The sequence below is a fragment of the Dasypus novemcinctus genome, chromosome 29, assembly GCF_030445035.2.
Source record: "Dasypus novemcinctus isolate mDasNov1 chromosome 29, mDasNov1.1.hap2, whole genome shotgun sequence".
Taxonomy (NCBI): Eukaryota; Metazoa; Chordata; class Mammalia; order Cingulata; family Dasypodidae; genus Dasypus; species Dasypus novemcinctus.
In genome coordinates, this window is record NC_080701.1 from 13,227,620 (window position 1) to 13,252,232 (window position 24,613).

General features: G+C 37.5%; 1 protein-coding gene and 1 pseudogene across 1 annotated transcript in view; one reads left to right on the forward strand and one right to left on the reverse strand.

Moving 5' to 3' along the window:
• The window catches only part of PPP2CB (protein phosphatase 2 catalytic subunit beta), a 35,674-nt gene that overhangs the window by 7,510 nt on the left and 3,551 nt on the right, over positions 1–24,613 (reverse strand). Inside the window, exons 2-6 of the mRNA XM_004475169.5 lie at positions 11,574–11,783; positions 10,222–10,395; positions 6,414–6,503; positions 6,151–6,312; positions 4,385–4,503 (exon numbers count right to left, since the gene is read on the reverse strand). Of these exons, the coding sequence (XP_004475226.1) occupies positions 4,385–4,503; positions 6,151–6,312; positions 6,414–6,503; positions 10,222–10,395; positions 11,574–11,783 (755 nt within the window). The remainder of the gene's footprint in view (positions 1–4,384; positions 4,504–6,150; positions 6,313–6,413; positions 6,504–10,221; positions 10,396–11,573; positions 11,784–24,613) is intronic.
• On the forward strand, positions 16,800–16,895 carry LOC111759603 (U6 spliceosomal RNA; annotated as a pseudogene).

Sequence of the window (24,613 nt, forward strand, 5' to 3'; positions counted from 1 at the left end):
CGGGGTGATTAAGTCTCCAACTATTAATGCTGAATTGTCTATTGTGCATCAAATTTGTGCTTCATATGTTATGGGACTCTGTTATTACGTACATGTATGTTTATTATAAATATGTATATTTCTTAGTTGATAAATCTTCCAGATGGATTGACTCCTATCATTATGAAATGTATCCATCTCTAGTAATAATTTTTTTTAAATTTTTTTTTTTTAAAGATTTATTTATTTATTTAATTTCCCCCCCTCCCCTGGTTGTCTGTTCTTGGTGTCTATTTGCTGAGTCTTGTCTCTTTGTCCGCTTCTGTTGTCGTCAGCGGCACGGAAAGTGTGGGCGGCGCCATTCCTGGGCAGGCTGCTCTTTCTTTTCACGCTGGGCGGCCCTCCTCACGGGCGCACTCCTTGCACGTGGGGCTCCCCCACGCGGGGGACACCCTTGCGTGGCACGGCACTCCTTGTGCGCATCAGCACTGCGCATGGCCAGCTCCACACGGGTCAAGGAGGTCCGGGGTTTGAACCGCGGACCTCCCATATGGTAGACGGACGCCCTAACCACTGGGCCAAAGTCCGTTTCCCTTTTTAATTTTTAAAGAAGCTTTAGCATCCATAAATGATACACTGAAAATACAGGGGGATTCCCATTTACATCCTCCCCTTCCACTTTTCCCCATTAACATCTTTCATTAGTGTGGCACATTTGTTACAATTAATGAACATATATTGAAGCACTGCTACTAACCATGGTCTATAGTTTACATTAGTTTACACTTTACGCTGCACACTTATAGTTTTTGACTATAGAATGTGTAATGCCCTGTCTGTCATTGCGGTGTCACTCATAACAATTACAACGTACCAAAAATACCTCATGTTCTAGTAATTTATTTAATGTCGATTTTTTTCTGCATCTATACCTGCCATTTTGCTTTGTTTTCTATTTTTCACATCTTTTTTTGTTCTTCTGTTCTTTTAAAAAGAGTACCATTTCAATTATTATAAAATTACTTTATTTGAATCATTTTATTACTGGTTGCCTTAAAGCCTACAATATACACTTAACTCATGAAAATTGACTTCAGATTTATAGTAACTTAATTCCAGGGAACTAGAGAAAGTTTATTCCTATATAGCTCCTTTCTGTCCCCCTCTGGTTTTTAAGTTATATATACCGATATGTTAGAAATTCAAAATTGCATTGTTATAATTATTATTTTATATAATCTTATGTTTTAAAAAAAAGATTTTTTAGTTAAATTAACTTTCTTATTTGCTGTTTCTCAGTTTCTTCATTACTTACTTTGGATGCTCTTCATTTTTTGTGTGCAGATGTAAATTATGTCTGATGTCAGTTGCTCTCAGCCTGAAGTCCCTTTAGTATTTCTTTTAAGGCATGCCTGCTAACAACTAATTCTCTCAGCTTTTGCTTATCTTGAAATGTCTTTAATGTACCTTGATTTTTGAAAGGTAATTTTATTGGATATAAGATTCTTGGTTGAGTTTTGAATGTGGTTCCACTGTCTTTCTAATGAGATGACAGCTGTTTATGTTATTGGGATTCTCTTCTACATAATTGTTTTCTCTCTTACCACTTTCAAAATTTTCTCTTTATTTTATACTTTCAATATTCAACTATGACGTGTTTGGGTGTGGATTTCTCTGCATTTATTCTACTTGAGAGTTTATTGTGCTTCTTGGATGTGTTAATGGTTTTTCAACAAATTTGTAAAGTTTTCAGGCATTTCTTTAAATATATTCTGCTCCTTTCTCTCTTGTTTTTGGATGTCTCATTTATATTTGTTCGCTTAATATTGTCCCACATTTCTCTCAGGCTCTGTTCATTTTTCCCACTATTTTTTTCTTTTCTTCAGATTGCATAATCCCTTGATTATCTTCAATTTCGTAGAGTCCTTCTTCTACCAGCTCATATCTATTTTTTTCAAAAGATTTTTATTTATTTATTTCCCTCTGTTGTTTCCACTTGCTGTCTGCTCTCTGTGTCCATTCGCTGTGTGCTCTCTTCTCTTTAGGAGGCACTAGGAATGTTGGAACCTGGGACCTCCCATGTGGGAGAGAGGTATTCAGTCGCTTGACCTCCGCTCCCTGCTTTGTCTTTCTGTTTCCTTTTCATGTCTCCTGGTTGCGTCACCTTGTTGCGTCAGCTCACCGTGCCAGCTTGCTGTCTTGCTCATCCTCTCCAGGAGGCACCAGAAACTGAACCCAGGACCTCCCATGTGGTAGGCGTGAGCTCAGTCGCTTGAGTCACATCTGCTTCCTTCATATCTAATGTTTAACCCTCTAATGAATTTTAGTTCATTTATTGTACTTTTCAATTCCAGAATTTCTATATGATTCGTTTTTATGGCTATTCTCTACTTGATGATTCATAGTCATCATATCTTCCTTTAGACGTGGCTTCCTTCAGTTCTTTGAACAAATTTATAATGACACTTTGAGCTCTTTGTCTAAGTTTAACATATCCACCACTTCAGAAGAAGTTTCCATAGCCCGCTTCTTTTTCCTATTCTTTATGTGTCTTGTAATTCTTTTGTTGTTGAAAACTGGGCATTATAGATAATATATTGTAGTTAACTCCAGATATTGAACTCTCTGGGGATTGATGCTGTTTGCTTGGGTATAACTCTCCCTCACAGTATGCAAGCTTTGTGGCCCTGTTCACATTTTTTTTCCTCTCTTATTTTAATCTTTTAGCTTGGCTACATGCCTTTGGTAGGCATAAATAAGCCTCTTGGTCAGGTGTTATGCTAAAGCCCCCTTGGCCAGTTAGATTTTTACCCTTTACCACTGGATGTGTATGTGGCTTAGCGCTGCTATCACTCTTAAAGTAATTTATTTATATTTTGACCCACTGTTCAGCCAGCATCCAGTTGACTGCATTTCCCAATCAGTCCTGTTAGGGTACAACTTACTGTTCAGCTAGCATTGACCAGAGGTTTTACTTAAGCCCCAAATGGTTCCAGGCTTTCTTGATTAATCTATGTGCAGCTTGGAGGATATTGTCTAGTCTGCCCCAAGTCCTGCTCTGATTGCTACTGGGTAGGTAGTGTGGCCTATGTTCACAGTCTTCTTGGCTGCCTCTTTCCTGGCTCTATCTGTTAAGACTTCCGGTTGCTCTGTTGTTTTGCTTGTCTGTGTTTTTTTTAAAAAGATTTATTTATTTCTCTTGTCTCCCACCCCCCACCCCGGTTGTCTGTTCTCTGTGTCCATTTGCTGCGTGTTCTTCTTTGTCCGCTTCTGTTGTTGTCAGCGGCACAGGAATCTGTGTTTCTTTTTTTGTTGTGTCATCTTGTGTCAGCTCTCCATGTGTGCAGCACCATTCCTGGGCAGGCTGCACTTTCTTTCGCCCTGGGTGGCTCTCCTTATGGGGCGCACTCCTTGCGTGTGGGGCTCCCCTACGCGGGGGACACCCCTGCGTGGCACGGCACTCCTTGCGCGCATCAGCACTGCGCATGGGCCAACTCCACATGGGTCAAGGAGGCCCGGGGTTTGAACCGTGGACCTCCCATGTGGTAGACGGACACTCTGACCACTGGGCCAAGTCTGCCACCTATTTTGCTTGTTGATACTAGAATCATGGGATACTAGCATTAAGAGCCCTCTTAATTACTCTCCACCAGGATATTCATTGTTTTTGATGTCCTAGGCTTGGAATTCTCCAAGCTTTGTTCTAAATAAGGTCAGTTCCCTCAGGCAGGGATGACAAGTTTTTTGACCTGCCTTTCCCCCTAGGTAGAACTTCAGTGTGACTGTTCCACTAGAGATCTGGAGCTGGGGCAGGCACTGCAGCCTGCTTCTCAGAGTGACACCTGTTCTGTGAGCAGGCGCTGGGCCAGGAGCTATTGGGGATCTAATATTCCTGACCTGCTGTGCCAAGAGTAGAGCTTACACCCTAGAGATTAAGTGGGACAAGGAGTCTCAGCCCTCTGGTCATACCTGCCAGGAAGAGAGTTGCTGCAACTCAGGACTGGGGTAGATGATAAAGGAAACTGTAGCACCAGACCTGGGGAAGAAGGAGGTGGGGGAAGGAGACTTCATCTTCTTATCTAGGCCTGACTAGATTAGAGTGCCTGGAACAGTCCTTTCTATAAATCAGATATGGGCATGGGGGTTGTAAGAAAGTTGCGGCTCAAATGTCACAGGCTCTGACTGTTATTACAGATATTGAGTAGATTTTCTTGAATTAAAACTTTTTTCTTTGTTGTATACCCTTGGGACAATACTACTGTTTTCTTGGGGCGTGGATACACTGCACTCCTCCCTCCAGTATTCCAGAAGCAGAACTTCTTTCTGTTTTTAATATCTATGTTTTAATTTTCTTTCTACATATTCATTACATTCAATTAATAAAATTCAATTTAAAGTTACTTACAAGGAATATTTTAAAGTATCATCTAATTCCATGATAGCAGCCTGGTTCCCACAACGATAACAATAATTGGGTGCACTGAAGATAGTAACCACATTACGATCATGACACCAATTATATCCCTGCATTATTAAAAAAAAAAAAAAAGATTATTTCACAAATTATGATTCTAACATAGGTAAATTTAGGAAAGTAAATTCAAACATTACAAATACTCTCTGTGGAAAGGTAGTCTTCTCTGTACGTTCTACAATATTCATCTTTAATAGTTGTGTTCCTGCACAGAATGGAATACTATATAACTGGTGGTCACAGGGTTCCGTTAATCGGGATTCATTTATTGTGTTGCTCTCATCTTCACTGCTACCAAATTTTTTTCTTTTTTTGGTGCCTGCTTGATCTATGCTTGTGATCTTGGCTAAGATGTGTATTAAAACCTCTCCCACAATTTCTCTTTGTAATTGTCTGCTTAATATGCCAATAAACATTTTCCTTCTCTCTGCCTCTTGCTTGTGGTGTCATTATGTTTTAGGTATGTCCCAGACAATAGCTGAATTTTGACTGCTTATCCAATTTGAGAGTCTTGGTCCTTTAGGCAAGGAAAATTTTTATTTACATTTTTTAATGATTACTGATATAAGTGAATTTACTTTTACTATTTGAATTTGTGTTTTTATTTACCAAGCTCCCACCGCTCTACTTCTATTGGGTTGGTAGAGTATTCTTTAATATAATTTAACCATTCCTACTGGTTTGGAAGGAATACATTCTATTTCTATTCCCTTAGTAGATACAAAATAATAAGATCAGAGAAATCTGACGATACCATCTTCAAGTCATCAAATTTAACATATTCAGAAATGGAACAAATAAATTTCATGTCCCCAAACATAATTCTCTGAGAAGGTAGAACATCAATTCTGTGGCATGGTTGGCCAAAAATGTATAACCTGAATCTATAATCATAAAGAAATATCAGTCAAATCCCAAACTGAGGGATATTTCTTCAAAAGAAATCACTTGTATTCAAAACTGTGAAGATCATACAAAACAAAGTCTGGGGAATTATTTCCATATCAAAGGAGAGTGAAGAGCTGTGCATCATGACTAGATGCAAAATTTTGAATTGGATCACACGTAACACACAATTAAGTTTTGCTATAAAGGATATTAGTGGTAATTAGCAAAATTCAAACAAAATGTTTAGATATAGTACTATATCAATAGTGCTAATTTCCCGACAAAAATTATACTGTGATTATGTAAGAGAATGCCATTTTAAAAAAATAAAATACACATGGAAATTTGGGAGCAAAGCGTTATGACTGCAACTTACACTCAAATGGTTAATAGGAAAGTAAAGTGTGTATGGGAAGAAGGACGGTGAGAATGACTGATGAAGCAAAATTGGTAAAATATTTACATTTGGGGAATCTGAAGGAGACAGAAATTTTTTGGGCAATACTTTTACAACTTTTCTCTAAGTCTAAATCAATTTCAAACATAAGTTAAAAAATTAACATGCAGACAAAGTTTAAAATTAATCTCATAAATGACCTCTTGTTTAACTTTATGGTAAATATGGTAAGAATAAAGAATTCTAAAGGGGAATTTTCAATGCAAATAATTTTGCTCTAGACAAGTAGCACTTCCCGATCTGCTAAAATCAGCAAATTTTTCCTCCTTTCATAAGCAGTGGGCAGCAATGTTTCTTATATTCTAAGTTAGAAAGCCTTATTACAGAAAATCCTGTAGTTAACAGTACACACCTCCATTACAAGTTGGTGAGCGCGAGAAACCAGCGTGAGGCCATTGGCATGGTTAAATGTTTCAGAAATGTCTTGTCCAAATGTGTAGCCAGCACCACGTGGAGAAATGCCCCACCCACCACGATCATCTGGATCTGACCATAACAAATCACACATTGGGCCCTGGGCAAGAAAATGAAGTACATGTTATAAATTATTAGCAGCCACATTTAACTAATTTGCCTGTAGCACAATGTGATTACGTCTCTTCTTTTCTTAATTACCTCATGTGGAACTTCTTGTAAACGATCCAGGGCCCTTATATGATCCAGTGTATCTATGGATGGAGAGAGGCCACCATGGAGGCAGAATATCTGTTTATGAATTAAAAAGTAAAAGTATTTGTTTTATTTATTGCTCAAAATTAATGGAGAGTACAGAATGATTAGCATTGTCAGTTCTAATAGTTCCTTTCAAAATTTAATAAAATTCACTGTGGAAAATTTATCAAATGCAATGAAAAATAAAAAACTGTATTGCCGGAGATAACTATTAACACTTAAGTATGTATTTCCTCCCTGGTTTTCTTTATAATCCTAGGTCCTGTTCTCTAATGAACGGGATATCCATCCCTGTAGCCTGCCATTACATTTTCAGTTGGTAACAGTTAATATATAAAATTCTTTGTTCTTATAGCAAGCACTCTTCTGATTCCTGTTATTGGTACCAATAGCTTTTCAGTTTTCTTTCTGAGCACCTAAATCATGTCAATTGCAAAAATATTTTTGTTTTTTTCCTTCTCAATGTTTATATATTTTATTTTCATTGCTCAATGTATTGGCTCAGACTTGCAAAATAAAATTTAATACAAGATTTAGGGGGCATTTTTCTCTCAATTTTGATGAAAAGGTTTCTAGTGTTTCACTAAGTAAATTTATTTAAGGATATTCTATTACTGAGTTTTAAGATTTATTTATGTATCTCCTCTGCCCCCTTGTTTGCACTAGCTGTCTGCTTTATGTGTCCATTTGCTGTGTGCTCTCTGTGTCTGCTCATCTTCTCATTAGGAGGCAATGGGAACTGAACCTGACCACCCATGTGTGAAAGAGGTGCCCAATTACTTAAGCCACCTCAACTCCCTGCTTTGTTGTGTGTCTCATTGTCTTTCCTCTCTGTGTCTCTTTGTGTGTCATCTTGTGTCAGCTCGCTGTGCCTGCCTGTTGTACCAGCTCAATGTCTTGCTCGTCTTCTCCAGGAGACACTGGAAACCTAACCCAGGACCTCCCACGTAGTAGGCAGGAACATAACCACTGGCACCATATCTGCTTCCCCTGAGTTTTAAATTATAGATACTGGATTTTTTCAAATGATTTGGTCTATGATTTTGTTTTCTTTGTTTGTCTGATTTGGTATTGGCTTATACTTGCTACATACACTCTGAAGCTCTGGAACACAGAAATTAACCACTACTTAACATTATATATAGGATTAGTTTATAGTACTGTCTAGACCTGGGAGCTATATCTTTAGTTACTTTTCTAATTCCTTCAAAGCTTGGCAGTCTATTTATATTATACATTTGATATATATATCTATATATATCAAATATAAATATATCTATTTATATTTGCTCTAACATATTTAACCCAGCTTTTCAAATTTATTAGAGTAAAGCTGTTATCTATTAGGATTTTTAATCTCTGTACCTATAATTACGACTTCTTTCTCATTCCTAGGGGTTTATGGGGCTCTCTCTTTTTTCTAGATAGGTTTTGTCCACTGTACTGAATTTCTAAAAAACTGCTTGAGGCCATTTGATCAGCTCTATATTTGTTAGTATCTATTTCTGTTTTTAACTTTTTCTTTGTGTCTTTTTAACAACAGCAATCATTTATTTTGCTCAAGCACCTATAATTTAGGAAGAACTCAGTGCGGATGGTTCAACTCTGCTCCAGGTGCTTCCACTGGGGCAGCTCAACTGGCGACTGGATTATCACTTTCAAGATGGTGCACTCACATGGCTGCTGCCCGGAGCTCAGCCAGGGCTCAGGACTGGGAGGGTCTTAGCTCCTCTCCACTTCACAGGGGCTGCTCAGGCTACCTCACAACATGCGGTGACGTTCAAGAGCAGGGGTCCCACAAGAACAGGAATAACTACTGTGCTTTGTGGTCTAGCCTCAGAAATCGTATAGCATCACTTTAACTATAGTCACAAGCTTGCCAGATTCAAAGGGAAGAATATCAAAGTCATATGGTATGAAGACTGTGGGGTGGGAGATAATGTTGTGGCCATCTTTTGAAAATAAATCTCCTACTTCTTTATTGTGCCAGTCACACTCACTCAAATGTTTCAGCTTAAATGTCTTTTGCAGGAAGGTCTGTATTTGACTCAACGGAGTTCAGACACCTTGTTACCTGATATCTGGACAACATGTACTTCATCTACTATGTCAATCTTCATACTCTTGCAATGACTATTTAATGCCTGTGCTCTTATCTTTAACTGATCCCTTAAGTTTATTTTATTGTTTAATTTCCCTTTAAAGGTTTATTTCATAGTATTTCCTTTTTTGTTTTCTAAAAAAATATCTAAGACTGAATTTCCTTGCAGTATACCTTTTGTTTACATTTAAAACTTTTGGTCTATACCATGTTTCCAATGTCAATCACGTAGAAATAATATGTGTTTTTTCTTAAGAGTTTGCAGAAGACCGTAAAAGTTCTCAAGCAAATAGATTTTTTTCCTACCCATTTCTATTTAATTTCTCATATAAAATATTTGAAAATATATAAATAATACCTAAAAAGAATATGGTTTCTGCTTGCTGAGTACTGAATGCTATTACTATCTATATCTGCTAGGTAAGTTTGTCACATTGTTCTAATCCCCTATATATTTCTTATTTTGTATCTATTTGATTTCTGTGTGCATATATCTCCTGATAACAACAGTTTATAATATAAAAAAAAATCTGTCACCAATGGTGCATGTGCATTGGCTGTTTTGTTGCTTCAAAGTACTATGACAAGAATGATCAGTGGCCCATAGAAGCCAAGAGTTTAGGGGAGCAAGAGGGAAGAGAAATAAATAATTTAACTTGAATACACTCAATAAATAAAAATTCTATTAATAAACCTAATGATACTTTTCTAAAATTATGTCCATTCATTTTTTTTTTTTTTTAGGAGGTACTGGGGAATGATCCCAGGACCTCGTACATGGGAAGCAGGTGCTGAACCAGTGAAATTACATTGGCTTCCCAATGTCCATTAATTTTTACATTAATGAAGACTATACCTTTTCTTTACAAAAACTGAAAGCAAACAACACTCTTTAAATCCACACTGTTTTTCTTTCATTTTCACAAGTTTAGGTAAAACAGTGTCCTTTTAACTAAATTAGCATAGGGTTAAAAAATCATGGCTGGGAAAATGTGGACTGTCAGGATTACCCAGAAAGGTCAAATTATACTCCCACCAGCAGTCCATGAAAGCATTTATATTTAGTTTGTGTTAACAATGATTACATCTAGGAACTAGCATTACAAGAAATTTGCATGTATTTTTCTTACATTTTCAAATATTTTATAGTTTGACTACAATGCTTGTTACAGTTGGAAACGAAGCATTTACTTCTTGGTGAAGAAGATATAACACACAATATAACTGCTTGCAATTACAATGAAAATAAGAATGAAAAGCTATTTAATGGAAACCAGTAGACACTACGTATATATGTGCAGACAGTTCTAAAAAAGCAGCTTTGCTTTACTAGTATTATGTATCAGGGTCTTAAGCAACTATTTGCAATATTTATCTCTAATAAAAAAAATCACACTGGCATAGACTTTGGTGAAAATATTTACATGATTCTCAGAACAGGGAAATATTATAGTCTAAATATATATAAAAAACATATCCAATCCCTTGCCTTAAAATTTCAAGTATAAGGGAACGAGGCAGTAAAGGCCAAGAAAATGTAAAAATGTTATGTCTTTAAAGGTAAGCTCTAAATTACTAATAGAAAATCTTTTCCTAATTTTCTAACCCTCCCTTCCCAAAATGTAAGCACACATACATATACACACATACCTGTCCATCTACTAAAGCTGTAAGTGGAAGATAATCAAAAAGATCTGTGAAATATTTCCACACATTGGCATTTCCATACTTTCGTAGACATTCATCATAAAAGCCATATACTTGGGTAATTTGTCGGCTTTCATGGTTTCCTCTCAATATTGTGATGCGCTCTGGATAACGCACCTGGAAGAAAAGCAAAAGCAACCCATGATACAATCATAATCTACTAGTGTCGTGTTAAAAAGCACATCAATCTGATCTGTTTCTTTAAATGGCTCTTTTGTCTATTAAAAATTTAAATGTTAATAACTTTCTCATTCAGGCTCTAACTGATTAACTTTTGAACTAGTCTTATAGTTATCCTTCATCACTGTCCACTCTTATTGGAGTCTTTATTAATGGATACTTGTATACAATAATGAACTTCTGATTCTGTTTCTAGCATCATCTTCATTCTCAAACTGTCTTTCAGAAAGCTAAGACTTCTGACTGCAGAACGGATTCTGAAGATCAGAGGCTTGGAACTGAGATTAAGGCTTCCACAGTCTAGCTTCTCCCTCCTTTTTCGAACTTTATTTCCCAAATGAAGATTGTATTTGCCAAATTAAATACCAAACAGGTCCTTGCCAAATCTGGCCCAGATTTTAAATGGATTAATAATCTCCTTTGTATGACAAAACATACAGAAATATCATATAGTACAATATTTAGTAAAGAACGTGTCTGTTAAATATGAAAAAAAAAATCAGACTCTGTAAATCAACTAAAAAAGCACAAATGCATACTTCATTTTGTACAGATTTACCAAGCATCCATTATGTGTCCAACATTAATCTAGGAGTTTGAGTCTGATTCTATAGGCAACATGAAATTACCAAAGAGTCTGGGGTGTAAGTAGGTAATCAGATCAAAGTGTCACTTAAGAGAGATTTATTCTGACCAGCATATATACGGTAGATCTGGAATTCAGTGCTTGGAGGCAGAAATATTAGTTATCATGTTATTACAATAACTGAAGTATGAAGTGATGAGAATATGGATTTTGTGGTGACAGCAAAAATAGACATGGAATAGAGATATTTCAAATCAGTGATTAAAAAAGACTTGTTAATTGACTATGAGATGATAGGGTACTAAATCAAATATTCTAAGGCTTCAGCTATGCATACCAGAAGGAGGCAGGAAAAGGAATGTATCATTTTATTTTTAATGTAAAACCACCTATTTTAAGGTGCTATAAACTAAATGGGCCATAATACAGAACAGAATAGAATGAAAATAGAATGCAATAGTGCTATTCCAGCTTTTTAAAACTAGTTTAATGCTTTAAAGAAAGAAAATAAAACTTCACTAAATCATACCTTTAATGCCACAAGAAGAGTCACAGTCTCCACTGAATAATAACCTCTGTCAACATAGTCCCCCATGAATAGATAGTTTGTGTCTGGTGATTTCCCACCAATTCTAAAGAGTTCCATAAGATCATGGAATTGACCATGAACATCTCCACAGACAGTAACAGGGCAACGAACCTCTTGCACATTTGATTCTTTTGTTAAAATCTCCTTAGCCTGTTAGAGAAAATGAAACCAACAATGAAAATAAGGTTCTTCTATGGTAGGTAAACTATTACAAATTTAAAATAATCACTTCTAGTCTATTAAAATAGAAGTCTGAGGAAAAAAAGAACACTTGAAATGTATCTTATAAAAGCATAAAATCAATCCACTGTGAGATACCACTTTACACCCTCTAGTATGGCTTTAATAAGAGCACTGATAGTAAGCATTGGTGAGGGTGTAGGGAAACTGGAATCTTCATACATGGCTGGTGGGAATGGAGAATGCTGCAATCACTGTGGAAAAGCCTGGTAATTCCTCAAAAGTTTAGAGAGAGTTACCATATGATCTAGTAAATCTAGTCCCATGCATAAACCCCAAGAGAAATGAAAACGTATTTCCACAGGAAAACTGATACACAAATATTCAAAGGATCATTATTTACAATAGTCCCAAAGGGGAAACAACCTAAATATCCATCAACTGGTGAATGGATAAATAAAATGTGGTATATATCCATACAGTAGAATATTATTCAGCAGTAAAAATAAACAAGGTACCAACACACACTACAACCTTGAAAACTTTAGGCTTACTGCAAGAAGGCAGCACAAATGATTATATATTCTATGATTTCATTTATAGGCAATGTCCAGAATAGGCAAATCTACAGGGTTAGTTCATGCACAGGGCCAAGGGATGGGGGTGAGGGGGTGGGAGCGGGGAGTGACAGCTAAGGTGTACAGTGTTTCCTTTAGGGGTAGTGAAAATGTTCTGAAATTGTGGTGAGGATGCACAACTTTGTGAATATACTAAAAGCCACTGAATTGTATACTTTAAATGGGTGAACTATATGGTATGGAATTATGTCTCAATAAAGCAGTTTAAAAAATCTTACAGATTAAAATAGAGTAGATACATAAAAAGTAAAAAATTAAATATATAAACAAACATTCTTATACGAATTCACAGGCCAACCTTCAACTCCTTTATTCCAAAGTCTGTTATTTATAGTCAAGTTTGAATATACAATTAAGAAGCACTAAAGTACAGAATTTGGATAAAGTAAATACACAAATGAAATTCTAGGTCATTAGTATCTCACATACTGGGAAGCTTGTCTAACAAGAAAAAGAGCCAGAAAATTAAAAAGGCCCCTGAAGTAATAAAAACAGATATGATAAAGTGTATGTACCACCCTTTCAACCTGCTACAAGTCCTGGTTAGTCAACTACCCAGCATAATTCCTACACTAATTCATAACACCACACCTGCCAAGCTTTCGTAAATATCTGAATCTGTTTCTGGATTTATTTGTATTGAACACACCTTGTACCCCCTCACAGATGCTCCTTGCACGCATTAGCACTGCGCATCGGCCGGCTCCACATGGGTCAAGGAAGCCCGGGGTTTGAACCACGGACCTCCCATGTGGTAGGCGGACGCCCTATCCATTGGGCCAAGTCTGCTTCCCTCCCCTATTACTTCCTAATATAACTTTTCTGTAATCTAAAACTTCTCTAAAAATATATTTTTTAAAAGACATAACCCAATTTAATAATGGGCAAAAGGTTTGAATAGATATTCCTCTGTAGAAGACATATAAATAGTCAAAAAGCACATGAAAAGATGCTCAACATCATTAGCCATTGGGGAAATGCAAATCAAAACCACACTGAGAAAGATGAACTGTAGTTAACCTAACAAATACGAGAACATTCTCTCATGAACATAATAAGTATATAATACAAATACAGGGCGTCAATAACTAGTTGATTTGGGGGGAAAACACACCAAATATAAGATATTGGGTATAGTTAGAAATGTTTTGATGATGCTATTTCATAGTTTATAACAATTATTTCATAGCAATGCAGGGGGAGGGTGTTGGTAGTGGGGTGATGCATGGGAAGCCCTGTATGATGATAAGCATGCTTGTTTTGTAGGTTCAAAACCTTTGCTATACACTTACTGTTTATGGACGTTCGTGTACGAATAATAAACTTGAATAAAAATACTATATAAAAAATACCGGGAATGTTGGGGGGGGGGAGGGGGGGTGGGGGGGTGGGGTTGAATGGGACCTCACATATATATTTTTAATGTAATATTATTACAAAGTCAATAAAAAATAAAAAAATTAAAAAAAAAAAAAAAAAATACCGGGAAGCGGACTTGGCTCAATCGATGGGGTACCTGCTTACCACATGGGAGGTCTGCGGTTCAAACCCCAGGCCTCCTTGACCTATGTGGAGCTGGCCCATGCACAGTGCTGATGTGCGCAAGGAGTGCCCTGCCACGCAGGGGTGTCCCCCACATAGGGGAGCCCCACGCACAAGGAGTGCACCCTGTAAGGAGAGCCACCCAGCACAAAGGAAAGTGCAGCCTGCCCAAGAATGGGGACCACACACATGGAGAGCTGACACAGCAAGATGACCCAACAAAGACAAACACAGATTCCCGGTGCCACAGATAAGGATAGAAGCAGTCACAGAAGAACACACAGTGAATGGACACAGAGAGCAGACAACTGGGGGGGGGGGCGGGGAGGGAAGGGGAGAGAAATAAATAAAAAATAAATCTTAAAAAAAACCACAAAAACCAATTCACTCCAAACAAATGGAAAGTAACAAATGTTGGAGATGATATATGGAGAAACAGCAAAACTCATTCATTGTTGGTAGGAACATATAATGGTGTTGCAAACAATTTGGCAGTTCTACACAAAGTATAGAATTATCATATGACTCGGCTGTCCCACTTCTAGGTATATATACCCCAAAGAACTGAAAGCAGGGACTCAAACAGATATTCACACACTGATATTCAGAACAGCACTACTCACAAATGCCAAAAGGATGAAAGGGACCCAAGTGTCCATCAACCTATGAATGGATAAACAAAATGTAGCACAGGGAAGCGGACACATGGCTCAACTGATAGAGCTTCCACCTACCATATGGAGGGTCTAGGGTTCGATCCCCAGGGCCTCCTGACCTGTGTGGTAAGCTGGCCCACGTGCAGTGCTGCCATGTGCAAGGAGTGCTGTGCCATGCAGGGGTGCCCCCGCATAGGGGTGCCCTATGCGCAAGGAATGTGCCCTGCAAAGAAAGCTGCCTGAGTGAAAAAAGCACAGCCTGCCCAGGAGTGGCACCACACACACAGAGCTGACGCAGCAAGGTGATGCAACAAAGACACAGTTTCCTGGTGCTGCCTGATAATCTAAGCAGCTGTAAAAGCACACAGCAAATGGACAGAGAGAGCAGACAACGGGGAGGTGGGGGAGAGGGAGAGAAAAAAAAAGCAGTATATACATACAATGGAATATTATTCAGCTGTAAAAGGAAGTTCTTATACATCTATCTGGCTATATGGATGAAACATGAAGACACCATGTTGAGTAAAATAAGCTACACACAAAAGGGAAAATATCGTATGATCTCAATGATATGAAATAATTAGAACAAACAAGTTAAACGAGTAAGAAACTAGAATACAGGTTACCAGGGGCTAAGGTTGGAGTAGGGAACGGCAGGAGTTAATACTTTATTGGTACAGAGTTTGTGCCTGAGGTATGGAAAAATTTTGATAATGGTTGGTGATGTAATCAACACCACTGAATTATATATCTGAATGTGGGTAAAATGAAATTTTAGGGTGTATATGTAATCAGAATAAAGATAAAAAAAACCAACAACACAGGGCTGTATAAAACAAATAATGAACTCCAATGTAAACTATGGGCTATAGCTAATGGCATAATATTGTTTCGTCAATTCTAACAAAGATACCACGCTAATGCAAAGTGTTATTTTAATAGGAAAACTGTGCGTGTGAGTGGGGGTGGAGTATATGAGAAATATATTTTCTCTTCCTATATCTAGGTAAAGAGGTTTTCTGTGATATTGATGGCTTTGTTTTAATGGAACCAAAGACTTGTAATGTTGAGAATGAAGTTTTGTTGAAAAAACGGTCTGCTTACTTAATATACATATAGAGTAAGGAATTTGGCCTCACCTAAAGAGAAGCCTGGCCTTACTCAGGGGTTGGAATCTCAGGAATTTCCTGATAGGAGGGTCTTCTTATTTACCGGTGCTACCCACCTCACACACTGGTAGTCTTAGGGTGGGGGCTGGCCAGGCCAGAACCTCTGGTGAGAAGTGAGGGTGGCTCTGGGAACTCCAAAACTGCTGGCTACTCTCTACTGAGGGCAGTCTTGTGGCTTTTTACCTGTGATGTCTGCGCAGACCCTGGGTAATTAGTGTCAGAAATGCAAAGCAACAGATATGAATGCAGTTCTCAAAGTTTTTTTTCATCACGCCACACAGAAACACTGTTCCCATTAAGTAATAACTGCGTGCTCCTCTCCCCCTAGCCCTTGGTAACCTCCAATCTACTTTTTCTAAGATACTGCTTTGTTTTAGTTTTTTGGGGGGGAAGCTGGCACTCAACTGCTAAGCCACATCAGCCTCCCTGAGTTAATTTTTTCACTTGCTTGTTTCTTTGTTTTTAGGAGGCACTGGGAACTGAACGCAGTACTTCCCATGTGAGAGGCAGACACTCAACTGCTCGAGACACATCCACTCCCACTGTTATTTTTAAATGAGTAAATATTTTTAAAATTTTGTTTTAATTCCCAATACAGCAAATATCAATAGGCATAACCTCAATAAATTTAAAAAGAATAATGTGGTCATGAGACCAAAGGGCTTGAAAATCTCTATATTAATTATATTAATATATCTGCTGTGTTGACCTACATGTAAAATGGAAGAAACATGAGACCACGAAAAATTTTGAGTGAATTCATATTTCTACAAAGACATTTATGCCACTTGTTTCCAGTAACTATCCAAAGCACTGATTTTAGAAAATAAAGTTTGTATACACACTGCAGGAATCACAGGCAACAATACATCTGTGCCAAAGGGATGCACCTAGTCAGGACTTTTATCTTGAAGTGACACAAACAGCAAGAACAATGACAGTTCTGGTCTAACAGAGGCTTCCCTACAAAATATTCCTAAAGTGCTCACTTTGGCAGCACATACACTAATACAGAGAAGATTAGCATGTCCCCTGTGCAAGGATGACATGGAAATTCGTGAAGCTTTCCATGTTTTAAAAAAAATTTTTTAATCCTAAGGTATGATTTTTGACTGTAGCTCTATCTTCCCTTGATTCTTGCAAATTTTCTAAGCTCAGTTTTCCAGCTTTCCTTTAGCTTCTGAGGTACTAAATAGTCTTCCAACAAATGCCTATTCTCCTTAAATTAGTCTCGTAACACCCAAAGAATGATGAACAATGATGCCCAAATTCCTTTTCTCCTTGACTACAACTGTAACAGAATGAGATATGTATGGGTTCTCTTTCCAGTTCTAATCTGATTGTGGAACCTTAAGATGTATATAACCTGAGGCACCCTTCAAGACTCTTCAGATAGACTAGATTTCAAATTACATTATGATGATCAATTTTTTTTGGGGGGGATAGGGAAGGACTTCAAGGGTGAGTTTATTTTTCTCCCATAACAAGAAGTCTGGATGCAGGCTGATGCAGCAACACAAGGGCCACCACCAGGGTAGTCAGTGACTCTTTCCACCCACCTTCTGTCATGGCTAGTAAACAGAACTGTCACCTCATGGTCTCAAAATGGTGGTGTCTGTAGGCACTGCCTGCATCTGGTGTCACAGCCAAAAGGCACAAAGGGCAAAAAAAAAGATGCAAAAGGGCACATGCCAACCTAGTCTGCTCTTTTCACTCACCCTCTCCTGCTCCATCTCACCTGACAGCTGAGACACACGGCCCCCTGCACCAGCCACTGGACTGCAACTAGAGTGAGGGCAGCATCTCTACAAGGTGCTTCTGTCTGAAAGGAATTTGAGAGATCTCTCCTGGGAGGTGTAGGGAAGGCAGTCTGTCAGATGAGAAAACTATGGTTCAGAAATGTCGAAGATCGCAAAATGAAAGCGCAATCTCACCAGAACCAAATTTATTTTGTAAGACAGCTTCCTGATATTACCCAGATAGTAAAAAAATTAAATTGAAGAGCAGAAACTCAGGAAATTCATTTTGGAGCTGATGTCTTCTATTTTTTATTTGTAGTAGTACTAAAAAAAAAATAAAAACAAAAAACCAAACACAAAAGACAAAAATAAAAACAACCAATGCTCACCCAATAGTCCAAATTCTCTAAGAAAGGAAACAATTACAGCATTTTTTATTTTACTTTAAATACAGAAATTTAAGCACTAAAATGTAAATATCCAATTCAATTGTTCTTTTAAAACTACATGGTCTTCTTAAGCTAGCACAGGTTCCAAACACAAAACTACAGAGGTTAAGATGTACCTTACACCATGATGTGGACCAATGACCATGAGGTGCAGAGATACCCAGAGATGTACTTACCAAATGCAATGGATGTGTCATGATGATGGGAGTGAGTGTTGCTGGGGGGGGGAGGGGTGTGGTGGGGTCGAATGGGACCTCATATTTTTTTTAATGTAATATTTTTACAAAATCAAAAAAAAAAAAAAAAAGATGTACCTTACAGAATATGTGTGCATACATATTCTTTATAACCACGCATCCTTAGCTTTTATCTATAGTAAGATAAAGATAGCCAAGGGCACTACCCCCACCCCCATATTTTATTTCCACTGTTGCAATAAGCTGATGTTTTTAAACCCTTGATTTATAACTAACACCCTTAGTTCAGATTCCTGACTCACCAAGTGATCTTATGGGAATCTGGCTTGCCTTCAGGGAAAGATGTACTAGATGGCAGAATTAAGTATCCCGATCCCGTCCACCTGCCACTTAGAATTCTCTGTAGAAGAACATGCTGACTTGGTGTGTCAGAGGTTCTTAAGATCATCCCAAGGCTCAGTGATTCACTAGGACTCAAAGATTCAGGATAGTTATCCTCATAGTCATGGGTTATTACAGCAAAACACTTCATTTTCTCCTTTACCCTTTTTAAGGAATGCGGCATATGTTTATCTACTCAAGTCTCTCACAACCCCTACCAGGTGACATTCTATCCCTGTGCTGGTACCCAACAACCAGAGCCTTATTAACAAGAAGTGACTATATTTGGTATTTGAAAAATTCTGCTCTTTCTTCTCTACACATAAATGATCTGCAGTAAGAAATTTTAGGCTACTTCTTACTCTCCAGGCAAACTCATCTAAAGGAAGCCATAGGACAGGCTGACCTGAGACAAATGAGATGAAAAGTTAAAAAGCCTACAAGAGATTTTTTACTGTAGTTATGACCATGTGTTAATGGAAGAACTTGTGACACACACGTAAGGTCTGTGGTTGCCAGGGGTTCAGAAGGGCTCAGAATAGGCAGACCACAGGGGAGTTTTAGGGCAGTGGACTGTCAGGCGTGATACTGCACCGATGGACACCTGACATTATACCTTTGTCAAAGCTTATAAAACTGAACAGCATGAAGTGTAAACCATACTGTAAACTATAGACTGGTTAGTAGCGACGCTTCAATGCTGACTTAATCTACTGTAACAAACCTGCCATACTAATGTAAGCTGTTGATAGGGAAGCTGTGTGTGTGTGGGGGAGTGGGGGTGGGGTGGGAGTAGGCAGGCAGGGTGTTTATATGGGAATTTCCTAAACTTTTGGTGAGATTTTTCTGTAAATCTATAACTTCTCTAAATAAAGTTTACTATCTCACACACACACACACACACACACACACACACACACACACAAAATATCCCATACAGCTAAATTAATGGAAGCAGGGTGCTTGTCCTCCTACAGTTAAGATTATTCCATAAATGAAAGTTGGCATTTTTTTCATGTTAACAACAGTAAAGTGTATGTATGCCAAGCATTGCAGAAATGAATCATAAACTATTAAAAAAAAATAGGCCAAGATGGATGTATAACAACATACCACAATCAGCCCCTCAATTACAACACATGTTTTTTGCATATAGAGAACAAAGCCTAGAGTAATTACATAGACAGGATGGGGAAGGAAGGGATGGTAGAGTGGAGAGCTTTTGCTTTCTTTCCTATATTTGTGGGTCCTTGAAACTTTTAAAAACAGATATGCATAGTTTTTCAGTCTAAAAAAAAAAAAAGAGCCCTTTAAGCTTCATAACAAATTCCAGATGGTAGGACCTTGATTATAGAAACAATCAGAGTGCTATATCCATACTGTGGCAGTTTGAGATTACTTATGAATTCCAAAAAGAAATATCAATTATGTTTGTAAACTGGTCTGTTCCTCTGGGCATGATACCCTTTCACTGTATTAAATTCAAAGGCTTTATATTTACTTGATTATGTTAAGATTAGGGCTTTGATTCAACCATGTCATTAGGGAGTGCACGGTTAAGTCCCTGCCCCCTTGGTGGGCTACATAAACAGACACTCAATGATTAAGATAAGAGACCGAAGTAGATACTCAGAGGAAGAAAGACAGCTCCACAGACACAGCAGAGGTGCCTGAAAGAGTGATGAGCCATCCGCCTGATAGTTTACAGCTGACCTTGTAAAGAGAGCATCTGAGCCATTTATATAAAATGTCCAGAATAGGCAAATCCATAGAGACAGACTGGATCAGTGTTTGCCAGGGGCTGGGCTGAGAAAGATAAAGGGAGGGACTACTAATGGACAGAGTGGTTCTTTCTGGGGTAACAAAAATGCTACGGAATTAGTGGTGACGGTCACACAACTTCTTAAAAATACTGAAACTCAATGAATTGCACATTTTAAAAGGGTGACTTTTGTTGTATATGAATTATTTCTCAATTAAATCCAAATGTGAAATATACTGTGGAAGCCTGTGGAGTGAGAACGAAAGCCTCCAGTGGATTCAAATTCTACCCTATCATTTCTTTTTAAAATAGGCACAGTTCACACTTTACATGGTTCCGACATACATGAATTTCATTCACAATTTAAGTAACATAAGTTCCCCAATTTAAATAACATCAATTCCCCAATTACATGGTTCATATCTCAGTCACCAGAGTAACTAAGAATAACTGCATAACGCACAAACTTTGCTGCCATTCCACAAAGCTCTACCTAGATAACAGGTGAGTACATCGTGAAGGCATGCACATCACGCTCAATGGCCAATCATGTCACTTCTTTCAGAGTCTACTGGCAACTGGTCACTGCATCTGTTACTCAGTTTATATAGACAGCAAAGCTGTAGTTGTGCTGCCACCTTGTCTGCCAATAAGAAACATATGTGACATTTTACAAAAATGGACACTTGGAAAGAGAGAGTTGGTCAAAAAGGATGAAATTATAACAAATAAGGAGAGAAAGGAAAGAAAAAAGTCAACAGTGCTGGAAATGAAAACCATCCATTTATGTGAGGCTACATTAAGCACATAGAAAAACAGCTGACTGTGGTCATGCTGGCCCTGCTGACATTCAAGAGACTTTGGCTATAGGAACTTGGTAAAGCAAACTGAGAGACAAAAATGAAGAAAGTGAATACAACAAAAAGGATGAAGATGTCCCAGAGAAAGTAACACTGGCACAAAACTTCTCAGAGGAATTCTCAGAGATATTTCCTGACATTGAGAGTACAAAAGATAAGATGCTAGAAGCTGATACAATCTTAAAAAGGAGAATGGCAATTGACTGAGGCATAGAAAAGAGCATGTTTCATGTATGTTCTATGATTACAAGAAGGTAAACACTGTTCAAACTACTCTTGAAAAGGAAAAAAAACATGGGTAAATTTATCAGAATTTTAGAGTATCATAAAGCACCATTTCTCACACTTCAACGTAAAATTTCTACATCAGCATGCCTGGGATGCTCTTTAACTATATATTCTTGGACCTGCCCAAGACAGTCAGTCAGTCATTTTCTGGGGTGCCATCAAAGAACCTGAATTTTTTTATATGCTTTCTAAGGATTCTTATGCATGCTTAAAGTTCATGGAAAAGATGGGTAATTTTGACTACATAAAAATGTTAAAATGTGTATAGTAAAAACAACAAAAAACATACTGAGAAAGAGTATTTCACAATTAACAAATGGTTAACTCTCCGATTTTCAAAGACTTTACAGAACCAATTAAAAGTTGCCACAAATAAAACAAAATAAATCAAAAAAGGATATGCCAAAACAACTCGATATGAGATCTACCCATGTTTTATTCATGTATTTTGGTATAACTTTTATTATTAAGTTTTAGATATCTAGAATTTGTTATGGAGTAAATATATTTTTTTATTACACAAATGAAGAATTTATTACAAAAATGAAGAAAGCCTTTCTCTGACCACCCTACTAAAAGAGTCTCCTGAACTCAAACCCATCACTCTCCCTCTTCTCTTTCTCTGACCACCCTACTAAAAGAGTCTCCTGAACTCAAACCCATCACTCTCCCTCTTCTCTTTCTGTTCACAGCTTAATCTTCAGCACCTCTGTGATGGTTAGGCTAAGTTGTCAACTTGGCCAGGTAATTATGCCCACTTGTTTGGTCAAGCAAGCACTGGGCTAATTACAACACAACGACATTTATGGACTTTGATCATCAGTGAGGTGATTACATAGATGGCTGATTACATCTGCAATCAACTAAGAAGAGTGATGTTTTATCCAATCAGTTGAATGCTTTAAAGGGTTAAATGATTTCAGCATCCAGAGAAAATTTTTCAGCTTGACTTTGGACAGTCAGTGTCTCCTAGGAACTCATCAAGGACCTTCATCAGAGTCCCTGGTTTGAAACCTGCCCGCGGAATTTGGACTTATGCATCCCACAGTCATATGAGAGAATTTTATAAAATCTCATACTATTTATTCATTTATATTTAAAAAACAAAATTTAATTTTCCTATATTTTTGATGTATTATTGAATGTGTTAAGAGGCACATATGTATAGTATTATATGTTTTTTATTTAGTAACTCTATTTCAATATTTGTAACTCATTCCCTTTGTAATTTTATTTTATGCATTTTAAACATTCTTGTGGGGACATGTTGGTGTGTGTGATATATTTATTAAATAATTCACAGTACAGTGTGGTCTTAGTATGATTTTTACTTTGATATAGCATGTTCTGAGTGCAGTGGATAACTGTCTGCAAAAAGGTTGATAAAGATGGCGGAGATGGTTTTATAACACTGTGGGAAAACTTGAATTTCTAAATGTTTGCCTAAAATGACCATTGGACCAGATGTTGTACCGTGTAGGTTGTCAGGTATTGAAATTATGGGAAAACTGTAAAACACAATTTTAAATAATCCTAAAATTTAATTTAAAGACATGCTGATGTTGAGTGTCATAAAACTATCTGCCGCTACATTCTGAGGAGTCTGTGGTTTTTACCCAACTGGCAAAGGGGTCTGTGGAAGAAAAATGGTTAAGACCCACTCAAGAGATATTAAAATGAAATTGCCTATTAGATTTCTTGGTTGTTAAGACCACTATTTTTTTATTTTTTAAGATTTACTTTTAAAATTTATTTATACCACCCCCCCTCATTGTTTGTGCTCGCTGTCTGCTCTATGCTTCCATTTGCTGTGTGTGCTCTCTGTCTGCTCATCTTCTTTTTAGGAGGCACTGGGAACTGAACCTGGGAACTCCCCCGTGGGAGGGAGGCACTCAAATTGCTTGAGCCACCTCAGCTCCTGGTTTTGTTGTGTGTCTTACTGTCTTTCCTCTTTGTGTCTCTTTGTTGCATCATCTTGTTTTTTTATCAGTCCACCATGACAGTTTGCTGTCTTGCCTGTCTTTTCCAGGAGGCACCAGGAACTGAACCTGGGACTTCCCATGTGGTAGGTGGAAGCTTAATTGCTTGAGCCACATCTGCGTCACAAGACCACTATTTCTTAAGTTTATTTTTTAGCTGCAACTATCAGAGAAGAATGACACTAGAGATTTTTCTTGACTCACAAAAACAGTTCATTTTTTAGGCCCTAACCTTCATTAAGATGGTTTTTGGCTTTTCAGGATTTTAAGCATGCTATTTCACACTGGGAATGAAATAAGTAAATACCATAAACATATTTCTGCTTATTTCAAGGCTGAAGCTGGGCACAGAAACATACCCATTAGTCCAATATAACACTTTGTTACTACACAAGCCTCAAAATTTTCAGAAATTGGTACTTTATGATCATCACAACAAAGATCTGTCAGGAAACAAATAGGCTAAATTTCCCTCGCTACTTAAGAGTATTATTAACAAGTTTCTTCAGTTATGAAATAAAGTTTATCAGGTCAAAGAGCCCAAAATTTTTCCTCTGCTTAAGGCTCAGAGTTAAATATAGTACTAGTTACAGACTGTCCTGAACAGCACCAGATTGGCTCTCCAAGCACAATCCTTTAAAATTACTGTGCATACTGCTGCTTCAAGAATGAATTGCAGAATGAAAAAATTTCTCTACATGAGTCAAATTTAGATTTTGCTTCAAAAGGTGGACTGCTAATTTAAGTTAGTGTTAAGAGGTAGTTGTCTTAAAAAATGTGCCATACTATTTAATCCAATTTCTCACTAGGCAGAAATTAACCTCAAAAGCCAGACATACCCATATTTTTGTAGTTATTCTCTCACTGGCACTAAGATGGATTTTACTTTTGCCACTGTTCCAAAATGGAACCTTTCCTAGTAAGACTTTGGTCTTGATTTCAGCTGACTCTGTCAGTTAGACTAGGAATTTAATCTTAAGGGAAAAAAAACAGCACCATAGTGGTAAAACCTTTTATAATATAACTGTCTGCAGAGTTGTATTTCCAACAGGAACAAAAAATAAAAAACAAATCATGCTATTAAAAAGAGAAAACCCAACAAACTAAAATCTAGTCGCAAGGAATTAAACAAAAAGTTGA